General features: G+C 45.5%; 2 protein-coding genes across 5 annotated transcripts in view; one reads left to right on the top strand and one right to left on the bottom strand.

Moving 5' to 3' along the window:
• The window catches only part of RFTN1 (raftlin, lipid raft linker 1), a 202,218-nt gene extending 183,632 nt beyond the window's left edge, over nucleotides 1-18,586 (bottom strand). For both annotated transcript variants that reach the window (XM_020987219.2, XM_078151446.1), the window contains exon 1: nucleotides 18,305-18,586. The gene's annotated coding sequence lies outside the window, so the exon portion shown is untranslated. The remainder of the gene's footprint in view (nucleotides 1-18,304) is intronic.
• The window catches only part of LOC110209050 (uncharacterized), a 37,404-nt gene continuing 31,020 nt past the window's right edge, over nucleotides 17,454-23,837 (top strand). The window contains exons 1-2 of one of the 3 annotated variants that reach the window (XR_013485438.1): nucleotides 17,454-17,741; nucleotides 20,882-21,006. Coding sequence is in view for 1 of the 3 variants with exons in the window: in XM_078151464.1 (XP_078007590.1) it covers nucleotides 18,714-19,172 (459 nt within the window). In the remaining 2 variants the exon portion in view is untranslated. Of the gene's footprint in view, nucleotides 18,074-18,570; nucleotides 21,007-23,837 lie in introns of those variants that run through there. The other 2 variants (XR_013485439.1, XM_078151464.1) reach the window with 2 other exon arrangements.

Here is a 23,837-nt window from a genome sequence, read left to right as displayed (position 1 = left end):
TAATAGCACAGCAACAGAAATTGTAAAGCAGAAAATCAACATGTGCTTGAAAAGAGATTTGTAGCCACAGAAAGGAAAGAGGGGAAAAAAACCCAGAGAAATGTTAAAATGATGTACATCTTATGGCGTGCTGGGCACGGGGTCTTTAGGGGTTTAAAAACAATGAGGTGTCTCTGTTTATTTAGGCAGAGTAATATAGAAGCGGAATGACTTTTTATCCCTTCTCTAGACTTCAGAGTGAGATATTTTCCTTTTGTGCATGAAAGTCTAAGAATGCCCAATATCCTCCAACTCTCTGGAGAGCAGGCCCTGCTATCAAAGATAATAATTCACAAAAATATTAAGTAGCCAAGAATATCTCCAGCAGAAACACACAGACTGCTTCCTTTCAGAGATAAGAGTTTTCCTTGGCTAAATCCATTCTCAGGGCAACAAGCTTCCTAAGGCAATCTGGCAAACATAGAGAAAACAAAATGGGGGTGGAGCAGCGGGGGGAAAAGGTGGGGAGAACAACAGGCCTGCGCTTTTCACTAATCAAAAGTTAAAAGACTAAACCAGCTGAGGAAGCACCCTGAATGCACCTTAATACTTGAACAGGGGTGTGTATGATTTATGGGTACAATTTTCAGGAATTGATTATAGAAAATATTCTGCACAAAACACAGGTTGAAAGGACTAGTATACATGCAGATTATATACGTAATGGCCACATGTCTATGTGTGATGCTGTCTGCTCCAGTGGAGTCCCAAACCAGCTGGCTGAAGGAGAGACTTCTGTACTACTGCGTTAACAGTTAACTTTAGTAGGAGTGAGAAACAGGGCTGACTCGCTCACCATCCCCTAGCACCTCCACTCCCACAGTCAACTCCATCCTTGGGGGCCCCAGTGGAAGCATCCTTCGGTGGTACCTAACTCTGGACCCAAAGGGCACAAGGCCGAGCACAAGGCCTGGGAAGAGAAAGCAGTGGGCCCCCGTAGCCCCCAGAAAGTGGGAAGAATATGTACCCCTGAGTAACGGCAATCCCTTTGCTGTAATCATTGTGAGTTCCTTGAGAATTCTGCATCCCCGGAGGCTGGTACACAGTAGGCATTTGGTAAATATTTACTGACTTATTACCATATACAGGGGGGAAGGGAACGAGTATTTTTATATAGCACCTACTACGTGTGCCAGGCACTGTGCTCAGTGCTTCACCAATATCATCTCACTGGTTCACAGGATCAAATAGGGTTTAGCCTCAGGGGATGTCTGCCTCGATAACCACAATCTGGCACCAAGCGATGACCAAAGAAAGACTTCGGGGCAGGGAGTCTTCTAAAAGGATGCTGACTGGCAAACTGGCGGGGCTGCCAACATGCAGACAGAAGCAGGAGAAATGTTACTGTCTTTAAGGACCTGGTGTGTGGTTTCACGGTCCAGTGCAGAGAGCCCTGGATTTGGAGGGAGCTCACCATCCCAACTCGGCCATCCGCCTCTGGGCGACCAGGGGCGAGTCATTTCTGAAATTCATCTATTGTCTTATCTGAAAACGAAAGGGGACTGGATGCATGACCTCCAAGGACCCCTCAGGAGTTACAGAAGTCATGATCTGAGAGGGGCAGCGAAGGGGTTTCCAGATTCCTAATCTATCCCAACCCAAGTACAAAGGGGTCTGAAATTCCACCACTGGTGAGCCATTCCTTAAACACCAACCTTCTAAAATACAAATGAGCTCGTTGTCTACTACCGACCCATTAGCATGAATTAGGTGACCAGTGGGGTCACGATTTCAGACTTAGAAGTCAATGAATTATAGAGTTGGACGGGAACTTGAAGGCCACCTAACCCGTTTTACAGATGAGCAGAGACCCAGAGGTAAAGTACCTTGCTTAAAGTCACAATAGTGATAAGGAGCAGGGTCAACATTTGAATCCAGGTCCTCTGACGGCAAGTGAAGCCCTCTTACTACTGTACTACCATGCCTCCAGTGGCTGTGACTCCTGGCTACCTGGGGACAGTGGGCACTTTAAGGAAAAGGTACAGAAAAGGGAGGTGAGGCTACCCCCCCCAAATGCTTTGTTACTTTTGAAGTCTTGTCTAGGGCAAGCTCTGGTCACCAATGACTTGTATTGAGGAGTCATTCAAACTACTCCCCCAAACCAAGGGCGAGCACCTGTAGCCACACAGAAAGATGACCACCTCCATCCATTCTCCTACCAATGAATATAAAGCCATACAACTCCACTGTGAAGCCTCCCTTCCCTCCTCCAAGGCGACCAGACATTGGACTGAAAGCTCCCAGAGGGCAGGGAGAGCCTGTCTTACTTCATCTTCCCATCCTAAACATCTAAGTCCCAGCACCTTCTGAGAGCCAGTGGCTTCACAGGCATTGGCTAGGGCCATCTTTCAATCGGTTCTTCAATTCCCAAAATATTTTACTGATCACCTACTCCAGCAAGGCGGGGCAAACCTCCAGGGGAATAATGGGTGAAAAAAAATCTTCTTTCCAAGGTTCTATTTAAGATATAATAGGGGAGTGAAGCTATAAACACAAATCATTTTGATAGAGGAAAATGGGTACCATAAGAGACACACAAGGAGGTAGAGATAAGCACGGGAGAGAAACAGCAAGATGGCGGGCTTGGGTATGAGTAGGGCACCAAGAACCTCAACTCTGGGGAAAGAGAGTGATGCCACCTTACCCTCAGCAGAAGGGGAGCCCAGCTTACTTCTTTCATGGCTGTATATTAAATTAGAGATTCGAATTTTCAGATCTAATAATGAAACAAAATGCTTTAACCCCTAACCAAATAATTCCAGAAAATGGCTAACAAGTAGGGGAAAGGGGAATGACCTCTTGGGGAGGAAATAGTTGAAGAGTGTTCTTTTGCCTCAAGGACAGCTGTGACTAAGGTTAACACTCAAATTTGGATTCCATCCATTCCGGATGCTTATGGAAATAAGTCAGAAGGGGCTACAAAATGCCTAGTTAGCTTAATGCTAGATGCTGGCCCTGCCCCAACAAGATTTCCCTGGGCTTCACAGCCCATCCTCCCATGGGTACTACCCCCAGTCACTGGCCATATGTTGGGGTCTCTCCACCCCCGTCCTCAAAATAGTGTCTGATATGAGCGGTCAACTGCCGACCCCAGACTCCACTGGGTAAGGAACAGATGCTCAAAATCCCTGTTGATGGGGGGTGGGGCACAAGGTGGGAGAGGGCAAAGGAAAAGGGCAGTAGGAGGGAGTCAGACCCAAAACCCAGGGCTTAGGGAAGTCTAGGGGGTCAAGGGAATGCCCGCTGTTCAGATTAGGGTCCAGGAACCTCTGCCTTTAACACAGAGAAGTTAAAAGGCAATGGCGTCCTCTGCAGTATAACGGACAAGGTGGACTTAGCATCAGAACTCAATTCAACAAATTACTTTATGCAGGCTGTTGGACTAGCTCAGAGGTTCTTAACCTTTTAACCTCCCCTCTGACTTATTTCCCGATTTCTGTCAAGATTCCCACCATCCTCCTGGTCCCAAAGACTCTCATCTTCTACCATCCTAGATTCCTCCCTATCTCTTACCCCGCTCCAACCATCTACCAAGGCCTGTTGATGTCACCTGTACAATATCTATCAAACACACCCCCTTCTCTCTGACACCGCTCCCCTCTAATTCAGACCCTCATTACCTCCCACCTGGTTTACTACAATACTTGCAGGTTTTCTTCCAGGAAAATCACTTCCTAAACTGTAGGTCTGATCATGTCACCACCCCCTCCCATTCAATAAACTCCAGTGACCCCCTCACAGCCCTACCTAACCCTTCCCTATTTTTCCAGTCTTATTACACCCTACCTTCTCCCTTTACCCTTCCGCCAAACTCATACTCTACGACTCTATTACTCCTTGAACAAGACACTCCATCTCCAGACTCTGTGCATTTGCCCTGGCTGTCCCCCACACTTGGAAGTCCCTCCCTGTTCCTCTCCACCTCCTGTTTTCCTTGAGTTCTTCAGGTCCCAGCCAAAATTCCACCTCCTATAGGAAGTCTTTCCCACCCCCTCTTAATTCTAGAGCCTTGCTTCTGAGACTCCAACTCATCCTTATTAAATATCTTATTTGCACAAAGCTGTTTGCAGGTTTTCTTGCCTATCAGAAGGTGGGCTCCTTGAAAGGGGATTGTTTTCTGCCCTTATCTCCAGCCCTCAGAACAGGGCCCAGTACACAGTAAGCAGTTAATGAATGCTCACTGCCTGAATGACTGTCATGGACCCCTCTGCCAATGTGGTGAAGTCTATGGTCCCCTCAGAAAAATGTTATGCATAAAACAAAGCACATAGGATTACCAAGAAAATCAATTATATTGAAATACAGCGATCAAAATATTTTTAAAAACACATTCACAGATCCCAGGTTAAGAACCCTTGGAGTAGACAGTGATGTTACAAGAAAAAAAAACTTCATGGCCCCATAAAGTCAAGGAGATGACAATATGACATGAACATTAAATACTGTCAAGTTCAGTGGAAAGAGGAAAGAAGAAAATCCTCTAGAAAGTTTAAGGAAGGAGAAAATACTTTCAGATGGAGAAGGCAGCAGGGATCTGAAATTCATCTCTTTAGCCATACACTTCAACTTATGGGTGTAGTAATTGATGATGGTTGGGTCCTCCATAAAGGTCCTCCTCGATGGGATCACTGTGGCCCAGGGAATGAGCCTGTGTTCTTGAGGGCTAGGCTGGTGGAGCACGATTTCTATTAGGTTCTACCTAATCTCAAAGGCTTAGGGTACGGTCCCAGGGACACTGTCTGCTGTTCAAGAACCAGCCTAAGCAGAGGGAGGCTCCTCCCCAGTAGGACAGCCACCTGAGGAGAGGATTCTTTGACCACAGCAACTCACAGAACAAAGACATAAACAAAATGGCCCCAGAAACCTATCCTGCCCCTTCAGCTTTTGAAAACCAGGCCACATATACATTAATTTAATCGTTACATTAAATGTAAGCTCGCTGTCCAAGGTCTAACAAATCAACCTGCTACTAGAAGAAATGAATTAATGAACTTGGAGTCAGGAAAAATCTGGGTTCGAATACCAGCTCAGGCACTTACAAACTGCATGAATGACCTTGGTCAAGTCACTTAATTGTTCTCATCCTCGGGTTCCTCATCCACAAAAGGAAAGGGTTGAACGTGATGTTAAAGACCCTTCTAATTCTCGATCTATGATTCTATGGCCTAATATCAACATTGGCATTCTTGTGATAACTGCAACCAGAAGAAATAAGCAAGCCAAGGCTAGGTGGAAGGATCACAGATTCTTTCCCTTGGAAAGGCAAACAAAGGAATTACTAGAGGTAGTTTCATTGTGTACCCAGAGACAACAAGAAACATCATTTGATGGACCACTATATTTGGTCATGTCTTCTTGATATATTCATTAGGATTATAAGGGGAAAAGGCCACAATGAAGGTCCCAGATCATAGAACTAGTGCTGGAAAGGAAATAACAATAATAATGATGATGACAACGATGATGAAGATGATGATGATGGCGGTGGTGGTGGTGATGATGATGGTGGTGGTGGTGGTGATGACAATGATGATAAAGATGATGACAATGACGGTGGTGGTGATGATGACAATGATGATGAAGATGATGATGGTGGTGGTGGTGATGATGGTAGTGACGGTGATGATGGCAGTGATGGTGGTGATGGTGGTGATGATGATGATGGCAGTGGTGGTGGTGGTGGTGATGACGGTGGTGATGATGATGATGATGATGATGATGATGATGATGATGATGATGATGATGGCGGTGGTGGTGGTGATAATGATAGCTAATAACAGCTAACACTTACAGAGTGCCCACTATGTGCCAGGCACTGTGCAGTCATCTTGTCCTTATCTTACAAAGGATGAAACTGAGGTCCAGAGAAATGAACAGACTTACACAAGGTCACACAGGAAGTTAAGGAGAAGACTCAGAATTTGAACTCAGGTCCCACGATCCCAAGTTCAGGATTCCAAGGACAGAGTTTTCCACCATGCTGTAGTTAACGCACCAAGGCTGAAGTGGCGAAGAAATCTCACAAAGAGATAACACCTGCACGTTAAATCGACAGACTCTTTAATCTTTTGCTGTCAAGTTGTTTTTCAGGCATGTCTGAGTCTTCAGGACCCCACTTGGGGTCCTCTTGGCAGAGATACTGGAGTCATCTCACCATTTCCTTCTCCAGCTGATTTTACAGAGGAGGAAACTGAGGCAAACAGGATTAAGTGACTTGCCCAGGGTCACATAGCTAGTAAGCGTCCAAGGGCAGATTTGAACTCACAAAGATGAGGCTTCCTGATTTCAGGCTGGGCGCTACGTGCACTATGGCGTCCCTTAGCTGCTCCATACTCTTCATACTTTGATGCAAAAAGGTGGTCATGGAGAGGGCAGCAAAAAATGTTGAAAAATCGGGCTGAACTTTAAGAAACAAAACAGGTCAAAGGTTTATGGATTACACAGAGGCCTCGCTCTGGTGCTGAGCACCAGGAATATAAATATAAGCAGAAAGAAAGGCAATCAGCAAATGTTTGATCTCCTAGTATAGTGGAAAGAGATATTAGCTAAAGGCAACGCTGGCTTACAATATAAGCCCATTTGCAAAATTCCTAAGAGGAGGATGGTCCAAGATTATGAGCAGTATCATCACATATGGAGCAAGAAGCAAGGGAAAAGTGGAGAGCTTGGCATCGGATTCAACTAAAACAGAAAATCTCAGATTATTTAAAGATGAAATCAGGAGGAGGAGAGAGTGAAAAAGATGTCAGCATTTTAATAACAAAATATGTTCATGAGTTTTTATAAGAACAAAATAAATGTGGCTACAATAAGAAGGAAAGCTGTCGAAATTTGGGGGGGAGGGGTCCGCATCACGGATCTAACCTCTAAGAAATCAGGGAATGAAGACACACATCGAAGACCAGCGGTCATGCCTCGGCGGCAAAGGGAAAGTCTATGAACCAAGAGTCCACCTGTGCACAGGCTAATACTACAAATGGACGATGACCTCGGTGCAGAATTGAAAGTAAGAAAGAAAGCAGGCTGGGTCACACTGAGGGAAATCAGTGACTGATCTCTAGTGTCAACCCCAAATAAAAACATCTTTTCAACACCAAGAAATCAAGAAGCATCTCTAAGTACCTACTATGTGCTAGGGATACAGAGACACAAGAAATCGCCCCTGCTCTGAAGGAGCTTACACTCTCTTGCCCACATTCTTCTAGGGAGGTAATGGGTCTGAAAAACACAGAATACCACATTCAGCAAAGAATTTAAGGCGCAGATTCCCCAAAGGGCATTGCAACACTAGGCGGCTGTAAATTATCAACCAGGATAGATGTGCAAGAAGGGGCATAAAAGATGTCAACCAAGGGATATATGGGACCAGAAATGGGAGTGATCCAGCAATACTTCAAGGATGAGGGGTAACATACAGACAGGCCTGAAGACATACCTGCACCCCATGATATTAAAGACTTAGAGGAAAGTCCCTGACCCAGTGAAGAGACCCCCTGGAAGATTTATGGGAAGATAAGGACAAGATTCACAGGAGAATATCAGTGCAATCTTCAGGAGACAGTGGATACACTGAACTACGTAAGTGTAACGTGCATTAAGAGGCAGAGTGCCAGTTCTGGAGTCAGGAACACTTCCAAAGCTCAAATCTGGCCTCAGACACTTAGTAGCTGTGTGACCCTGCACAACTTACTCAACCTGTTTACCTTAGTTTCCTCATCTGTCAAATGAGCTGTAAAAAGAAACAGCAAACCACTCCAGTATCTTTGCCAAGAAAACCCCAAATGGGATCATGAGGAGTCAGACTTGACTGAAAATGACTCAAAAACAACAACGTAACATAACACTTGATTTCAATTCAGCTTTACTTGGAGCCAGGAGCAATTCTATGCACGATAGATATAAAGACAAAAATGAAAAGGGCCCTGCTCTCAAGGAGTTTCTGTTCCACTAGGTGAAACAACATACACACAATTAGGTACACACAAATTATGTGCAAAGTGAATGGCTGGAGGAGGACTCCAACATCCATTTCTATAATGTTTTTTCTAAGATGTCTCTAAACATGGAGAAATATATTTAAAAGGATATTCTCATTAAAATGGTATTTTTGTCTAACCTAAATGTCAAAAAACATTTTTGAAAAACCACTTTAGCTTCCTGATTCATTACAATGACAACTTGCATTTTTTTCCTGACTAAGCCTAATAAAATGCAGGTGGTAAATATTTTATATTAGCTCTAAATTTTCAAGCACAAAACCTATTTGTGTTTGGAACTAATTTGTTTCATAATTTATAGCAAATTATAAAAATTAATTTTAACAAGTGCCAATAGCTAGGAAAGACCACAAAACCACCTAACGGAGACAACTCACCCTCGATTTACTGCACTAAGCAATTAGATGTGATTACCCTGCATCCTCTGGCAAACCAGCCTTTTCATTTCCATATTTAATTCCATATAAAAACCATAACCTGCCTTATTACATCACTCAGTCATCCAGGAAAAATAAGACACGGCAAGCTCCAGCTAGCTAACAGGAGCAAACTCCTTAACATCAGGAGTCGTTTCACTCTGCCTGTATTCCCAGTGCCTAGAACACAGTAGGTGCTTAATCCATGCTTGTTAATTAACTGATTGTGGAAATATTTACATCACACTAAAATCTGGATGCAAATGTGAAAACTTCAATCAAGCGTGTGAATGTTTTCAAAGATCTGGATTTGGGGTGTTGTCGAGGCTGCATTCCAAGTCACCATGAAAATGAGAAGACAGACTTTGAACATGCACCAGCATCTCTCGGGAGACTCTAATAAATAAACACGAAACGCTATGACGTCATCATTCCTCTCAAGCATCAGGCTGATGGGTTCTGCCCAAGGCTCAAGCTAGGAGTCCCCAGAACTTGTGGGGAGGGAGAGGCAAGCCCCCGGATGCCGGGCATAGAGTGGGAAGGGGTGTCCTCACTACCTAAGGGCCCACTAAAGACTGTGACTCCTGAGTAATCACGTCACATAGTAACCACTATTAAATCCATCAACCCCACACTCTTATTACTCAGCACTTTCACTATGAGGACACCAGGGCCCAGGTCAAAGCTATCCTAGGTCCCAGGCCCTTTTCTTCAATTCAATAAAACATTTATTAAGCACCTACCATGCGCCAGGCAGGTTTCTCATGCCTTGTGGTGAGTTGCCTGGCACACAGTAGGTGCTTAACAAATGCTTACTGACTGATCAATATTGGTTTCTTTGAGTAGATGGGTGATCAAAATTATTTTCAATAGCTATATTTGTCTCTACTTGGGGCGCTTATGGAATTGGGGGTAGAGGTGGAATGAAAGCACTTTTCAAGGCATGTGTGAGAACATGGGTGTGTGCCCTGGTCCCTTCAAGTACCTTCAGAGACAGCTAGGTGGCTCAGTGAACCTGGAGTCAGGAAGACCTGGGTTTGAATCCTGCTTCTCTCCAAACTTAGCTCTTGGGCTAAGTCACTTAACCACTCTCAGCCTCAGTATCCTCATCTGTAAAATGGGGGAAAAATAACACTCACTTTCAGGGGCTACTGTATGGACCAACTGGGATAACACACGGAAAGTATGATAAGGGGTGTCCTAAAAGTCTTACTTGCCATTTCAAGCCACGAAGGCTTAAAAGTGCATTAAGGGGCAGCTAGGTGGCGCAGTGGATAGAGCACTGGCCCTGGAGTCAGGAGGACCTGAGTTCAAATCCAGCCTCAGACACTTGACACTTAACTACCTGTGTGACTCTGGGCAAGTCACTTAACCCCAACTGCCAGCCCAAAAAAAAAAGTGCACTAAGACCTTTGGGACACCCTGTATTGCCAGGTATTAGGATTACTATTATAGCTAGCCACATAAACTCTAAAATACACACACATACACACACACACACACACACACACACACACACAGAGAAAGATCATCAGCACAGCTGCTGTTTTCAAGCCTCCAAATTTCCTTTTCACGTATTGGAGACTCTCCACCTTACACGGGCCAGAGCTGCAGTGCCTTCTCTGCCAATGGGGTAATATGGCCCTGATCTACCTGGCCTTCTCCTATTCTGCAAGATCTCAAAGGGCTCTCTGAATCAAAATTAAATTACATTCAGTACAGTTTGGGGACTTGTTTCACATTCTTTTCCAACTGGGCCTGTGTCGTAGGGTTTCTATGGTAACCTTCTATTAACCAAAATATCTGACAAGAAGGACCCACCACCACATTCCCCAGTTCGAGGATATCCAAGCCCCTTGGAGAAGATCCCAACAGACCCCCTCTTTGTCTGAGAGCAGGCCATCCTCGTAGGAAAGCTTCCCCTCAGCTACAGTCCTGGGACCCGGGAGGTTGCCCATGGTACTTGAGAGAGTTCCTCAGGACAGAGAGGAAGGAATTTATTAAAGCAGGGATTCCATGGAACTTTAAAATTTGAAACCAGAGGAACAGAAACCGACACCATACAGGGAAAGAAGAAAGGAACTGATTCTGACAATAAGAGCTTATAAGTTACTACGGGGCTCTTCCTGCCACCCCCATTCCTGGGGAGCGTTCTCCACCCCCACCTCAGCCTCTGGGGACCCCTGGTCTCCTTTAAAGCTCAGCTCAGGTGGGACCTCCTCCAGGAGCTCCCCCCAAACTGCCTTATGTCCATTTACATCTATATTATATGCACACACATATATGTATATTTCTTTATATATGATGCATCACATATCACCAAACAGAATATAAACTCCTTGGGGGGCAGAGACTATTTCATCTAATTCTTTTACGACCAGCAAGTTACAGAATCAGTCAACAAGGATTTATTAAGCTTATTATGGCATTTTTATTCTGAGGACTAACTCAGTGCTTGGCACATAGTAGGGGCTATTTAAATGTTTGCTGACCAATTCATTATTGAGGGCCTATGTGCCAGGCACTGTGTTATGCGCTGAGAATAAAAATATAAAGAATCTACCAATCCCTACCTTATATTCTAACGGAAAGTATCAATGCCTAGAACATAGTAGGTGCTTAATGAAAGTTTGTTGACCAATTTATTATTAAGGGCCTACTATGTGCCAGGCACTGGGAATAAAAAAAAAATCACCAAAAAATGTAACAATCCCTACAGTGAGGAGCTTATATTCTAATGGGGAGGGAAGTGTCAATACTGAGCACACAGTAGGTGCTTAATAAGTAAATGCTTGTTGACTGTTAGGTAATTGGCTGTCAGTTTGGTTCAGCAAGATCCAAAAGAATCCTTGGCTGGGAAGAGGAGGGAGCAGGTTGAGTAGCTGCTGAAGAAAGAGGGTTGAGGAAGCAACAGAAAGGTAACTAATGGTCTTTCAATCTCTCCTCTCATGCATGAATGCTAATGAGTTAAATAAAGGCCTCACAGTCTGACTCAGGATTAGATTTTCCTACCTCTTAATAACTGATCAAAGTGACTCAAAGCTACCGTCCCTGTCTAGTCAAGTGCAGCTGTCACCCAAATATGCCAGCTCCAACTCTCTTGGAAAGGAAGACTCTGGAAATGAACAGGAAACCAATCAGGACATTGGACACCAGGGGCGTGCTGGGCAGAATGGACTGCCATCAACACTGGCTGGGAGTCCTATGATGGCCTGGAAGCAGACGACCCTAGGGTAGAGGAGATGAAGACTAGACTGGCCCTCCCCTGGTCAGGGAGACACACTGTAGAAAGGATGCCCCCAGAGGGTCTTTCAATCTGCAGTCCTAGCAAAGGACTGTCACATGTCAGAGTTGACCCGATATTCTAGGCCAGGGGTGGGGAACCTTCGGCCTTGAGGTCCTCTGGCATGGCCTTTTGACTGAGTCCAAGTTTTACAGAACAAATTCTTCTATTAAGAATGTGGCCTCCGGGCCGAGGTTCCCCACCCTTTCACTATGGCGGCTGAGATAGGTTTTCTATCTTACCCCAACAGTGGGTATTAAGGCATATGAATACAACTTCAAGGGCTGAATAGGATACTTATTTTGAGGTGATGAAGGTGTTCTCAAGGTTCCAATGGCAGAAATCCCTTCCCCATGCTACTAATACTTACAGGGAAAGGACAGTAATACAGCTGATATGTCCTTTAGAAACGTGAGAGCCATTGGATTGGAGGAGGGAAACCTGGCACAACTGAAAAACAACCAGACTGAGCACAGACTTTACAGAACTAAAGGCAGACTTTAAATAACTGGAGAGAGATTAATTGCTTATAGTCAGGCTGTGCCAACATAATAAAAAATGACAATACTATCTAAATTAATTTACTTATGCAGGCCCACACCAAACCACCAAGGCCCGCTTTATACTCATAAAGAGAAACAGTAAAATTCTTCTGGAAGAACAAAAGGTCAAGAACCTCAAGGGAAATGATGACTAAGAGTGAGAAGGATGGGGACGAAGCAGGGGGAGACCTCTAAGGGTACTATCATAAAAAACTATTTGTTACTAATCACAAAAGAGGACGTTGACTAGTGTAACACGTCAGGCACAAAAGGTACAGGCATCGATAAATATGGCAGACGGCGTTGGGTAAGCCAAAAGATTCCCAATTACTATGGTAACGACTCACTATTGAAACAAAAATGGCTGGGAAAATTGGGAAGCAGTCTGGCAGAAATTAGGCTCAGACCAATATCTCACTAATGAGTTTAAATGGATAGAGGACATAGTCATCAAAGTTCAAATCATAAACATACTAGAAGAGCAGGGAAGGAGATGCCTTTCACAATTATGGAAAGGGGAAGGGTCCTTGACCACATGAGGGACAGACATGATCACAGGAGATAAAAATGGACAATTCTGATTACAATCCACAAAAGTGAAAAGCTTTTTTGCACAAACAAAATCACTTCAGTTCAAATTTATAACGGAGGTGTTAACTGGGGGGGGGGCGGGAATCCTTGCTTTAAGTTTCTCTGATAAAGGCCTGTTAGCCAAGCTACATAAGGAACTGATACAAACATGTGAGGACAAAAAACAAGCCACGGTAGAGAGATGGTCAAAAGGACATAAACGAACAATTCTTCAGGGAAGAAATCCAAGTTATCAAGAACCACATGGAAAAAAAGTTCTAAAATTCCAGAGAAGCAATGATGAGGCAGGTCCTAATAGAGAGGCTACGGACTCCAGACAAATAATGAGACATACATTTTTAATCACGACCAATTGGATTGTTTATTTGCTACAAGGGAGGATTTGTTTTCTAAATCTTTAGGAAATTGGGAAAAGAAGAGACTAGTAATAGCAATTCTTCAAAAGGCGAGGGGTGAAGGATCTTGGAAGCATCTAAAAAGCACAAAAGAACAGAAGGAAATTCAGAGGCAGATACCAACAAGCAGAAAAGCCTTGAAACCAATGGGATGAATTTATTATATACTTTTTAAAACAAAAAATGAACCTAATAGAAATTCCCCATTTCTTATATAATCATGATTATTTTTCTTTCCTCTCTTTCTTTGCATATGGAAACGTTCGTGCTTATTGGAAATCTGTCAAATTCAGAATTTTAAAAATCAAAATGTAAAGAATAAAAAAGAAACGCACTGGATCTGGGAGTCAGAGAATATGGGTTTAAATCTCACCCTCACTATTTATCACCTGTGTGAACTTAGGCAAATCCTTTGGCCTCTATGGACCTCAGTTTCCTCAGCTGGAAAATGGAGTGGGAGGCTGGATCAGATGACCTCGGGGTTCCCTTCTAGCTCAAGCTCTATAATTCTACAAAGTGTGTATATTTAAGGGAAATGAGGAGAGGCACTGACTTGGAACCATGAATCTCAGAATAAAAATCATTTGATGTAAAAAAAAAAACCCAAAAAAACAGGATCTGAGAAAACTGGAGAAAATATCACACAGAGAAAACAAAAAAAACCATAAATATCAAAAAGAATGTTTGGCTACATCTTCCTCTTGTAAATGCAAATTGGAGCCAAGTTTTCTTTTTTCTTTTCAGCTGAAGAAAGGAAAACATGACTACTGAACATCTAAGAGCTGAGACTGGACAGCTGGGGATGCTCTGCTTTTGAAGAGACAAGACTTCCTAATCAATAATACTTTTTAAAAAGTCTTGTAGATTAGCATTTCCACAAATGCCCAGCCAGCCCTTAACAGATCTCCAACTGGGGGCCTTCAGAAAAAACCTGGCAGTGGCCCGGAAAAGGGAACAGAGAGCATGGTTTAGCAGCTTTGGGAGCCCAGAAGACCTGGGTTCAAATCCAACCTCTGACATATACTGACTAATGTTCATCCTTCATCCCTAGGTTACTTTCCAAGATAATGTGGCGAAGGGCATTCTCCATAGGTCTAGACCTCCTTCCACTTCTTGCTGTTTATTTTTGGTTAAGAGGTAGAAATTTCCATCATGCTTTTCTGGAATGCTCACACTACCCTACATGGCATGGTGGATAGAGCACCAGGCCTGGAGTCAGCAAGACCTGAGTTCAAATCCCGCCTCAGACACTTGCCAGCTATGTGAATGTGGATGAGTCATTTAGCCTCAGTTTCCCCATCTATAAAATGAAGATAAAAGCATCTATCCCATTGGGTTTCTCTGCTTTGTAAATTTTAAAGAACCCTGTCGGGGCAACTAGGTGACGAAGTATATAGAGTACCCGCCCTGGATTCAGGAGGATCTGAGTTCAAATCTGGCCTCAGACACATAACATTTAACTAGCTGTGTGACCCTGGGCAAGTCACTTAACTCCACTGCCTAACCAAAAAAAATGTTTTTAAAAAGAACCTTGTAAAATATGAGGTTTATTATCATTTGTTGCCAGACACTGGTTAAAAAAACAAACGGGCAAGGGGGGAGAGGGGTACCAAGATCACCTAACATTTGGAAATAACCACAGACCATGGTTCCTTCCTTCCTATGCCAAACTATCCCTTCTCTATCCCCACAAGAGATCTCCAGTAACATCCAGAGCCCCCATGAGTGAAAATCTACCCTAGGAGAAGTCTACAGGTTATAAAATCATAGAATCTTAGAAGTCATCTGAGGTCCGGGAGACTGTCAACCAATCAATTAGTTAAGTCAATAAACATTTATTAAGTACCTACTAAGTGCTATGCACTGAATCTATTACAGTCATCTGGATTTTGGTTCAGACGGTACACCCAACTGTTAGGAGCTATAAAGCGGGGCAAAGGGCCAATGTGGAGTTTCCAAAGTGTCAGCCCTTGCCCCATGAATATAAAATAACCTGGTACAGTGGCAGCAGTAAGAACCCTAGTTCCTTATATGGAAGTTTTAAAGTTCACCAATCATTTAAATAGAACTACAGAGAACAGGCCAGAAACGATCAGTCGCCCCTGAAACATGAAATACCCTTCTGCCAAACTGCCCAGGCTAGTGAAGTCCAAAGGGAATCCCAGACAAGGCCTGGACTAACACAGACTAAGGTGGAAAAGTACACAGATGTTTCTAGGCAGAAAACTGTCTGGGGGTGGATTTCCCCCAAAACATAAGACGAATCTCTTTCAGGTCAAGGGTACTTTCCCTTGTAGAATCCCCTTTACGGAAGCTCTAAAATAGAATAGTTTCATTTTCACCTGCTTAAAAGAGCTTAATAGGGTGCCCGCCCCAAATCTGTAACATCTCCAGGGTAAGGACCAGGCCTTCCTTAACTCTGTACCTCCCTCCAGTGACTCCCACAGTGCATGGGACACAGTCAGCAGTTAATAAGGAATGAATGCAGGCAGGGAAATTAATTTCTCAAGTTTCACTTGAGCCCTTTCATGATTCTCCTCTGGCCTGTCAAGAAAGAGAGCTGGTATGGAGCCCCAGCCCAGGTTCAAACCTACCGCAAACTGAAGTTTAGAAGCAAACTGGAAATGCACAGACTTCCCTTCCTTGTTCCTCTATAAAGTTTTATACACACCTGAGTCAATAATTCCCATTTAATGAACCCCATCTTATTAACTAATAATGATGAATGAGGCAAAAGATAATTTCTTACATCTTATACTTAAATTGTTCTACTTGGCAATTTGGACTAAATTCACCAAGTAAACTTTGAATTTGTCCTAATGATGCTGTCAGTGCTTGAAACATCAATGTGGGCGCTCATTAAAAAAAGAGAAAGAGTAGAAAAAAGGCTAGCTTCTTCCAACGACCCTCAATACTCTTTATCTGTAAAATACTCAAACTGGAGAGGCAGCAGGATAGTATAAAGAAATAACATAGAGTAGTGAACTTCGAATCAGAAAAACCTGGTTTCAGACCCTATCTCTGATTGTTTATTGGTCTCTGATACTAAATGCATGACTCTGGATAAGACACCAAACCTCTCACTTTCCCCGTCTGTAAAATGGGGATAATAAAAAGCACCTGCCTCACAACGTTGTCGTGGTTCAAATGAGATAACGTCGATGCTTTTGCTCAGCCCTGTCTGACTCTTCCTGACCCCATCTGGAGTTTTCTAGAATGGTTGGCCATTTCCTTCTCCAGCTCATTTTACAAATGAAGACACTGAGGCAAACAAGGTTAAGTGACTTGCCCTAGACAGCCAGTAAGTCTGAGGCCAAATCTGAACTCAGAAAGATGAAACTTCCTGACTCCAGGCCTGTGTGGCTCTACCCGCTGCACCACCTAGGTGCACAGGGTGCTTTGCAAACTTTAAAAGTGTTACATAATGTCCATTATCATGATCATTATACTTACCTCACAGTGGTGTGAGGAAAACTTTTTAATCCTTAAAGGACAGTATAAATGTGAGTTATAATTAATACTACTAATAAAAATAGTACCTATCTCAGTGTTGCTGCAAGGAAAGTTTTTTTTTAACCCTCAAAGCACCGCATCAATGTGAGTTATTATTATATGCCAACCTAAGCCTTCAATTACTAATTCTGAGCCACTTAACTACAGAGGCAAGGAGGGGTTGAGAGGTCATATTCCAAAACTTAAAGTAATTTCCCTAAGGTTAAATCAGTCTCTTGCAACGCTGCCTTCCCTTAACCCTTCCATGGAACTTGGGGGAAATCCTCTGAACTTCTCCCAAAGTTCCCCAAGTCACTGGGATTGACTGGGGCCCTAAGCAAATGTCACCGGGCATGGCATACGGGTCCCGGGGCATGCTAGCCTTGCTCTGGGCACCTCAGAGGCTGCTCGTGTTACCTCTGGCTTCCTTCCTGGAGGCTCTAAGTTACCTCGAGGTGAGCTGCTGGCAGGGGCTGGGAGGCACGAGGCGGCTCCGCTCTTAGCCCGACAGCCTAAAACAGCTGTAACCATTACAGGACTGACTGTTTCTGCTAACCAGACTCATCCCACAAATATGGGGATTTGGGCCATTCCTGGAAGATCCATATTTTATAAAAGTTAAAAAAAAAACCCAAACAGTCTGACATCACCCTGGTTCTCTTGAAACCACCCACAACCAGTCCCTCGAGCCAGCCCTCCAAGAAATGACCGGGGGGCCAGACAGTCCCCCGGGGGCTCGCAGTGAAATGTTTTGTTTTTTAGTGGGGGCACGCAACGATAGCTCCTTCGCCTTGGTCACATTCTCCTCCCGCACTACAAGCACGCCCTGGGCAACACTCCCAAAGGGCAGGCGGGGGAGGGGTGGAGGGTGCCCGGGAAAGGTGGGCGTGGGACGGCCCTGAAACGGACCCTTCGGCGGAGGAACCCCGAGGCTGCAACAGGCTGGGCGCGGGCCACCGGCGGCTTTTCTTTTAAAGGAAAGGAAGGTTTGCGGGGCTTTTTAAAATTATTATTCATTTTAACAATGCTAAGGACTCCACCCCAGCCCGCACAGCGCAGAGGTCTCTCTCCGAGCCCAATGTGGTGGCCGGGTCTCCTCCCCATGCAGTCGGAGGGGCTAGGGCGCCCCCCTTCCCCAATACACCGCCCCCCAAACCCTCCTCCTCCCCTATCCCGAGGGGGAGAGGTGGGTTTCTAGAGCTGAAAGCAATCGTTTAGAGAGAGCATTTCCCGAGCCTCTCTCGCCTCCCGCCGCCCCAGGGCTCGCAAGGCAGGAGGGCAGTGCCAGGGTCCTGCTGCCCCTGCCCGAGCTGCTCAGGTGAGCGCGGGACCCAGAGTAACGGGGGCAGAAGTTGGGACGGGCACGGGCGGGGCTGGGCAGGGGACTGCTCCCGCCGCCCGCTGCCAGGGGGCCGCGCGCTCCGCTCCCAGGGTCCCGCGTGGGGCAGACACCGGCAAGGTCAGCACGGGGGCGGACTCGCAGCAGGGGCCGGGAATGGGAAGGGGGTCCTGTCCAGGCGCCCTGCCCTGCCCTCCCGCTCCCCCCTACCTCTCAGAGCCGGCCGACAGAGGAGATGCAGGAGTCGGCTCCGGTCGCTGCCCCGATCTGTCCCGGGAGGAAAGTTTGTGCCATGAAGAGGAGGGGTTGCGTGGGAGGGAATTTGCGTATCCGCGGCCGGGGGTGGAGAGAAGGGGCGCGCAAAGTGCGTGGGGGGGCGGGCGGCGCGCGGGGGCTACCCCGCCGAGCTGAACTGAGCTGGGCTGGGCTGGGCTGGGCTCGGCAGGGCAGGGCAGGGCAGGGCAGGGCAGGGCAGAGCCGAGCCGGACTGTCCGCCGGGCGAAGCGCCGGCTGCGCGCTCCTCCGTGCGCCCCGGGCGCCGGCCACCGGGCTCTGCCTCCTCGGCCGCTGCCGCCGCCGCCGCTTATACTTCCTCTTCCTCTGAACTCATGTGCAAAATATGCGGGTCTCCGTGCTCGGGCGGACCGCGGCGGCCCGGCCAGAGCCCAGCCCGAGCCCGGCGCGCTGCTCTCCGGGCGACCCACCGCCGCCGGCGCGACAACTCCCGTCTGGCACTGCCCGGCAGCCCCCGGAGCCGGCTGACCCCCTGCCTGCAGCCGCCGCCGCCGCCGGGACTGAGGCTGCTGCTGCTACTAGTGCTCCTCCTCCTGCTGCTGCTGCTGCGGCTACCACTACTCTGCCTGCTACTGCTGCTTCGGCTCCTCCTCCTGCTGCTACTACTCTGCCTGCTGCTGCTTCTCTTCCTGCTGCTGCTACCGATGAGCCTGTATGCTGCTGCTGCTGCTGCTGCTGCTGCCGCCCCTGCTGCTGCTGCTACTGCCACTCTTCCTTTTCCTTCTCCTCTGACTTTCGTTTTACAAACATTTCACGCATGGCACTTATCTCTGGGCTGCCCTGAACGCCCAGCACAGCACCTGGCACATTATTGTTGGTTAGGTATTTCAAGAGGGGAACGGACAATAGAATTTCCAAGGTTCCTTCCAGTTAGAAATCCTGTGAGATGGAATCTACCGTCCTTTCTCCAAAAACTTTGGTGGTAGTGATAGAAGAAAGGGGGTTGCTAGGTGACAAATGTGGAGCTCCTTCTGAAGGAGCAGGAAAACTCAGGGAAGGTATCCTGGAAGGGCCCAGGATCTCAGGCCTGGGAGCCAATCACCAGAATCCACAGGTGTTTTCCAACTGCTCTCCTTGGAGGTTAGGAGGGCTGGCACCGAGCTAGGTCGGCCCCTCCCCCACCTTCAGAATTCCGAGGGACCGGGAAAGTGTGTGGAAACGTATTGCTCCTGTGATATAATTTGAATCTTTTAGCCAGCAGTCTGGCTAGAGAAGAAGGCAGAGGGAAAACCAGGCCCAAGTTGATGAACAAGAGCCTAGGTCTGCGTTAACAGAATGGAAATGTTCTCCGGGAACTCCGGGCAGTTCTCCGGGAATTGGAGCCAGAACAATCCGAAGAAAACCTTCAAATATTCAGAAAATCACAAGTGTGTAGGGAAGGCCCTGGGAGGAGGCAGGGAGAGGAGGCAAGCACTTCAATAGTCTGGTTAATAACAGTGTCAGTTGCCTGCACTCCTTGGGGCCAGAAAGAATAGGAGACAAGAGATGGCCAACCTGGATAGGACCCACCCAAAGAGGACATTTCCCCTGATCATTCTCCCCATAAAGCTTCCTCCTGATTCAGGCCCTCCAAGGGACCTTGTTAATGCTGACCCAGGTCCCTCTGATCCTTTAAGAAATTAATCTGGAAGTCAGTCAACAAGTACCAGGTACTTTGTGCTAAGTTCTGGGAATACCAAGAAAGACAAAAACAGCCCCCAAGAATGATACATTTCTAATGTGGAAGAGTGCGGATACATAATTAGGCGTAGTATGTTCAAGGTAGGGCCGCTAGGTGGCGCCATAGTGCACAGAGGCCAGGCCTGGAGTCCAAGAACACTCATCTTTCTGAGTTCAAATTCCACCTCAGACATTAGGCATGACCCTGGGCAAGTCACCAACCCTATTTGCCTCAGTTTCCTCATCTGTAAAATGAGCTGGAGAAGAAAATAGCAACTACTCCAGTACCTTTGCCAAGAAAACCCCAGATGGGGGTACAAAGAGTCAGACATAACTAAAATAACTCAGCAACAGTATGCAAGATACATACAGACTAAAGGAGTGGTCAGCTGATAATTTGTGCCATACTTATAGAGTGAGAACACACGTAAATTTCTGACTTCTCATTTGAGGGAGTCAGGGATTCCCTCCAGTCTCTAGCTGTTTTCCGTACCTTCGTGGGTTGATTTTCACTGTCTTTTTTTTTTCTCTTATCCCCTCTTTCTTCACTTAAATTCTCTCTGACTTCACAATCTGATGGTAACACCATCTTTCACCCCATCTTGCATGTTTTAATCTTTGCCATAATTTCTGATTCTTCCCACTTTTATACTCTGTCATCTTCCGATATCTAGTCAGTTACCGCCCCATCTTTTCTCCGCTATCATTTCTACCTTCAGTCCTTCCCCAGAAGTATACCCACCAACCTGTTTCCTTCCCAACCCTTAAACAGCTCCTGAAATCCATCCTCTCCTTAGAACACAATCATTTTTCCTTTTTTGTTTGTTTTTTCAGTCACATCTGACTCTTTGTGACCCCATTTGGGATTTTCTTGGCAAAGACACTGGAGTGATTCTCAGTGAGCAAAGAAAGCCTGAGTCCTGTCCCTTGACCTATCCAAAGATGGATCTTCTTCCAAGGTAAATTAGCCCCACTCCTAGATCCAATTGGAATTGCTACTGTTTCTCTGAGTTTATCATCTTTTTGTTAAAATGAAAAGAATGTTCTGTTTCTCCCTTCAGTTTTGATTCATGACTTTGGTAACAAATGCCCCCAGGTGAGTAGATCATAGATTTACAGATGGAAGGGACCTCAGCAGTGACCTAGCCCAACCCCCTCCTTTTACAGATGAGGAAACTGAGGCCCAGAAAGGTGGTGTGATTTGTCCAGTCACCCATGAGGACAGAGATCTAAGGCTGGAAAGGACCAATACCAACTTTCTCTTTTTACAGATGAGAAAATAGGCTGGGGGTGGGGTTTATGTGACTTGCCAAGGTCACACAGATAGGAAAGGTCGGAGTCAGGGCCTCTGATTACAGAACCAGGGCTCTTCCTGCTATACCTATCTGCCTAGCTTTTCCACACCCTCATCTCCCTCATTACCACCCACCTAGACTGTTGTAACTGTCAGAATGTGCAAAATGGAACTCATCATAGTTTCCTCTAAACCTGTCCTTCCTCTGGATTGCCTTATTTCTATCGAGGCCACCACCGTCTTTCCAGAACAACTTTGGAATTACCCTTGACCCTTCCCTCATCCCTCACCTCCCCCTCCTTCAATATTTGCCATTATTTGGTCTATGATACCCCCACAACATCTTTTGCATTAATCCCATTCTCTACGCTCGTGGGGCCGCCATCTTGGTTCCGGCTCTCTTCCCCCTCTCACCAGGACAATTACAATAGCCTCTTAAATGGTCTCACTCCTTCCACTATCTCAATAGACACACAGCCACCAAAGAGATATAATCACATCCTACTCAGGTATCTAGTGCTCTCTGTTGCTTCTAGGATAAAAACCCAACCACCTTAGAGTATTTAAAGCCACTCAGACACTCAATCAGCTATTACCATGTGCTATAGTATGCTCTGGGGTGGTTGGGTTTGTTTTTTTTTTTTCTAACAGAAAATTTAGAAAAAAGTCCCTGCCCTCAAGAAGCTCCCAGTCTAATGGGGGAGACATTATGCAACTAACTAATGTCCATATAAGGTATGGGAAGTGATCTCAAAAGGAAGATGTTACCGCAGGAAATCTGCCTTTCCCATCTAATTTGCAATACTCTAACCAAATCTCCACTCCAGTTAAATTAGCCTGCTGGAAGTTCTCCATATACAACAAACCATGCATAGGTGGAATCCCACGTCTGAAATGTCTTTTCTCCTCCTGTCCCCTAGCTTCCTTTAAAGCCCAGCTCGGGTATCACCTGTAGGCAGCCTTTCTTTATTCCTACCTGAGTGGTTCATGTCCCCACTTTTGAAATTATCTGTCATTACTTACATGAACAATCACATTTTCCCTCTCCCCAACGCTTTGCCAGGTCCTGGAAGAGAGGGACCATTTTACATTTGTCTTTTTTTATCTCTATCATCTAGCACGTTGCCTTTGAATATAATAGACATTTAATAAATATGTATTTAATTAAGTTGCAGTGGCCTCCTAATAGGTCCTCCCTTCTCCACTGTGCTGTCAGACTACTAATATAACTAACTGATAGAGCTGCTTCTATCACTCCTCCGCATACTCATTTCCCTGTTCGGATGAAATCACAGGTCAGTTTCCCTCTAGATCCCCCAAAGAGAACAGTCCAGTATGGAAGGAGCATCGGAACACGTGCTCTAGTGGTAGGTGGTATGGCTGAGCCAAAGGCTATAGAAGATTTGGTGACTTATGGGAGAGAGAGGGCACAGTTTCCACCATTTCTTCTCACCATCTCTTCCAATCCAGACTTGTTTGGCTCAAATCCATCTTTCCTCAACTACTTTTTTTTCTGGAGAAATGAAGCCCCTTCCTTAAAAAACCTTCACCAACCAAACCTTAAGGCAACTCATGTCAACTACAATGCACTTTTTGGTTCATCTTTTGGGCTTCTGTCAATATTTCATTGGTGATTCGATTGATGACGAGGAAACTCCTGTACTGGAAGAAATCAGCAACTCTTAGGTCAGAGGAAATTGCATGGGACGTAGGTTAAGTGACCAGCCCGGGGTCATGTGATTGATCTGGATCAGCGGAAAGATTCCCACTTGAGTCTTCCTGACTCGCAGGCAGGCTGGCTGGCCCTCACTCCGCTGCTCCCTGCAGCTTCTCATCGTCATGTATTGCTGTGTTTGGCATTGGTGTTATGTGTTTTAAATCATACCCCACTGCATCCCCAGGCGGGGACCCTAATTTTTGTATTTCCCTCAGTGCTCTGCAAACAGAAAGCTCTCGATGGAAACCTTTCTCCATGTTTTATTCTAATTGACCATTTTTCTTCCTTGATCCGTTTTCCTGCAGTCTGGCTTGCCTGTGATGTCAGGCCTACAGCATCAACCAGAAAGTCCTGTAGGTGTCTTGGGAAAGCTTACAGAGCACCCACTTTTCCGCAATGTTTTTAAGGAGCTGTTGACCCAGGCCCAGTGGCTGGCTCTCAGTTTTTCTTAACACATCAAGTTACTGGAGCATTAAGCAGTCTGAGCTTCACCAGCTAGTACTCCTGAAGGAGAAAATTAAACTTTTCATGTGGGCAGAAGCAATTTTTCCTTAAGAAGATGCCACCAATATAAGGTACAAATATATAAACGTCTCTAATATGGTGTATAAGTGCCCATTAAAAAAAAGATTTTCCTGAAGAAAGTACCACCAATATAATATATAAATGCCTTCAACATAATTTATAAAATGCCCCATTTTAAAAAATTTTCCTTAAGAAAATACCAATATAATATACAAATACCTCTAATATAATACATAATATGCCCTATTTTGGGA

The sequence above is a fragment of the Phascolarctos cinereus genome, unplaced genomic scaffold, assembly GCF_003287225.1.
Source record: "Phascolarctos cinereus isolate Bilbo 61053 unplaced genomic scaffold, phaCin_HiC Scaffold_1;HRSCAF=81, whole genome shotgun sequence".
Classification (NCBI taxonomy): Eukaryota; Metazoa; Chordata; class Mammalia; order Diprotodontia; family Phascolarctidae; genus Phascolarctos; species Phascolarctos cinereus.
The sequence above is the reverse complement of the archived record's forward strand: the minus strand, read 5'-3'. Positions and strand labels throughout refer to the sequence as shown.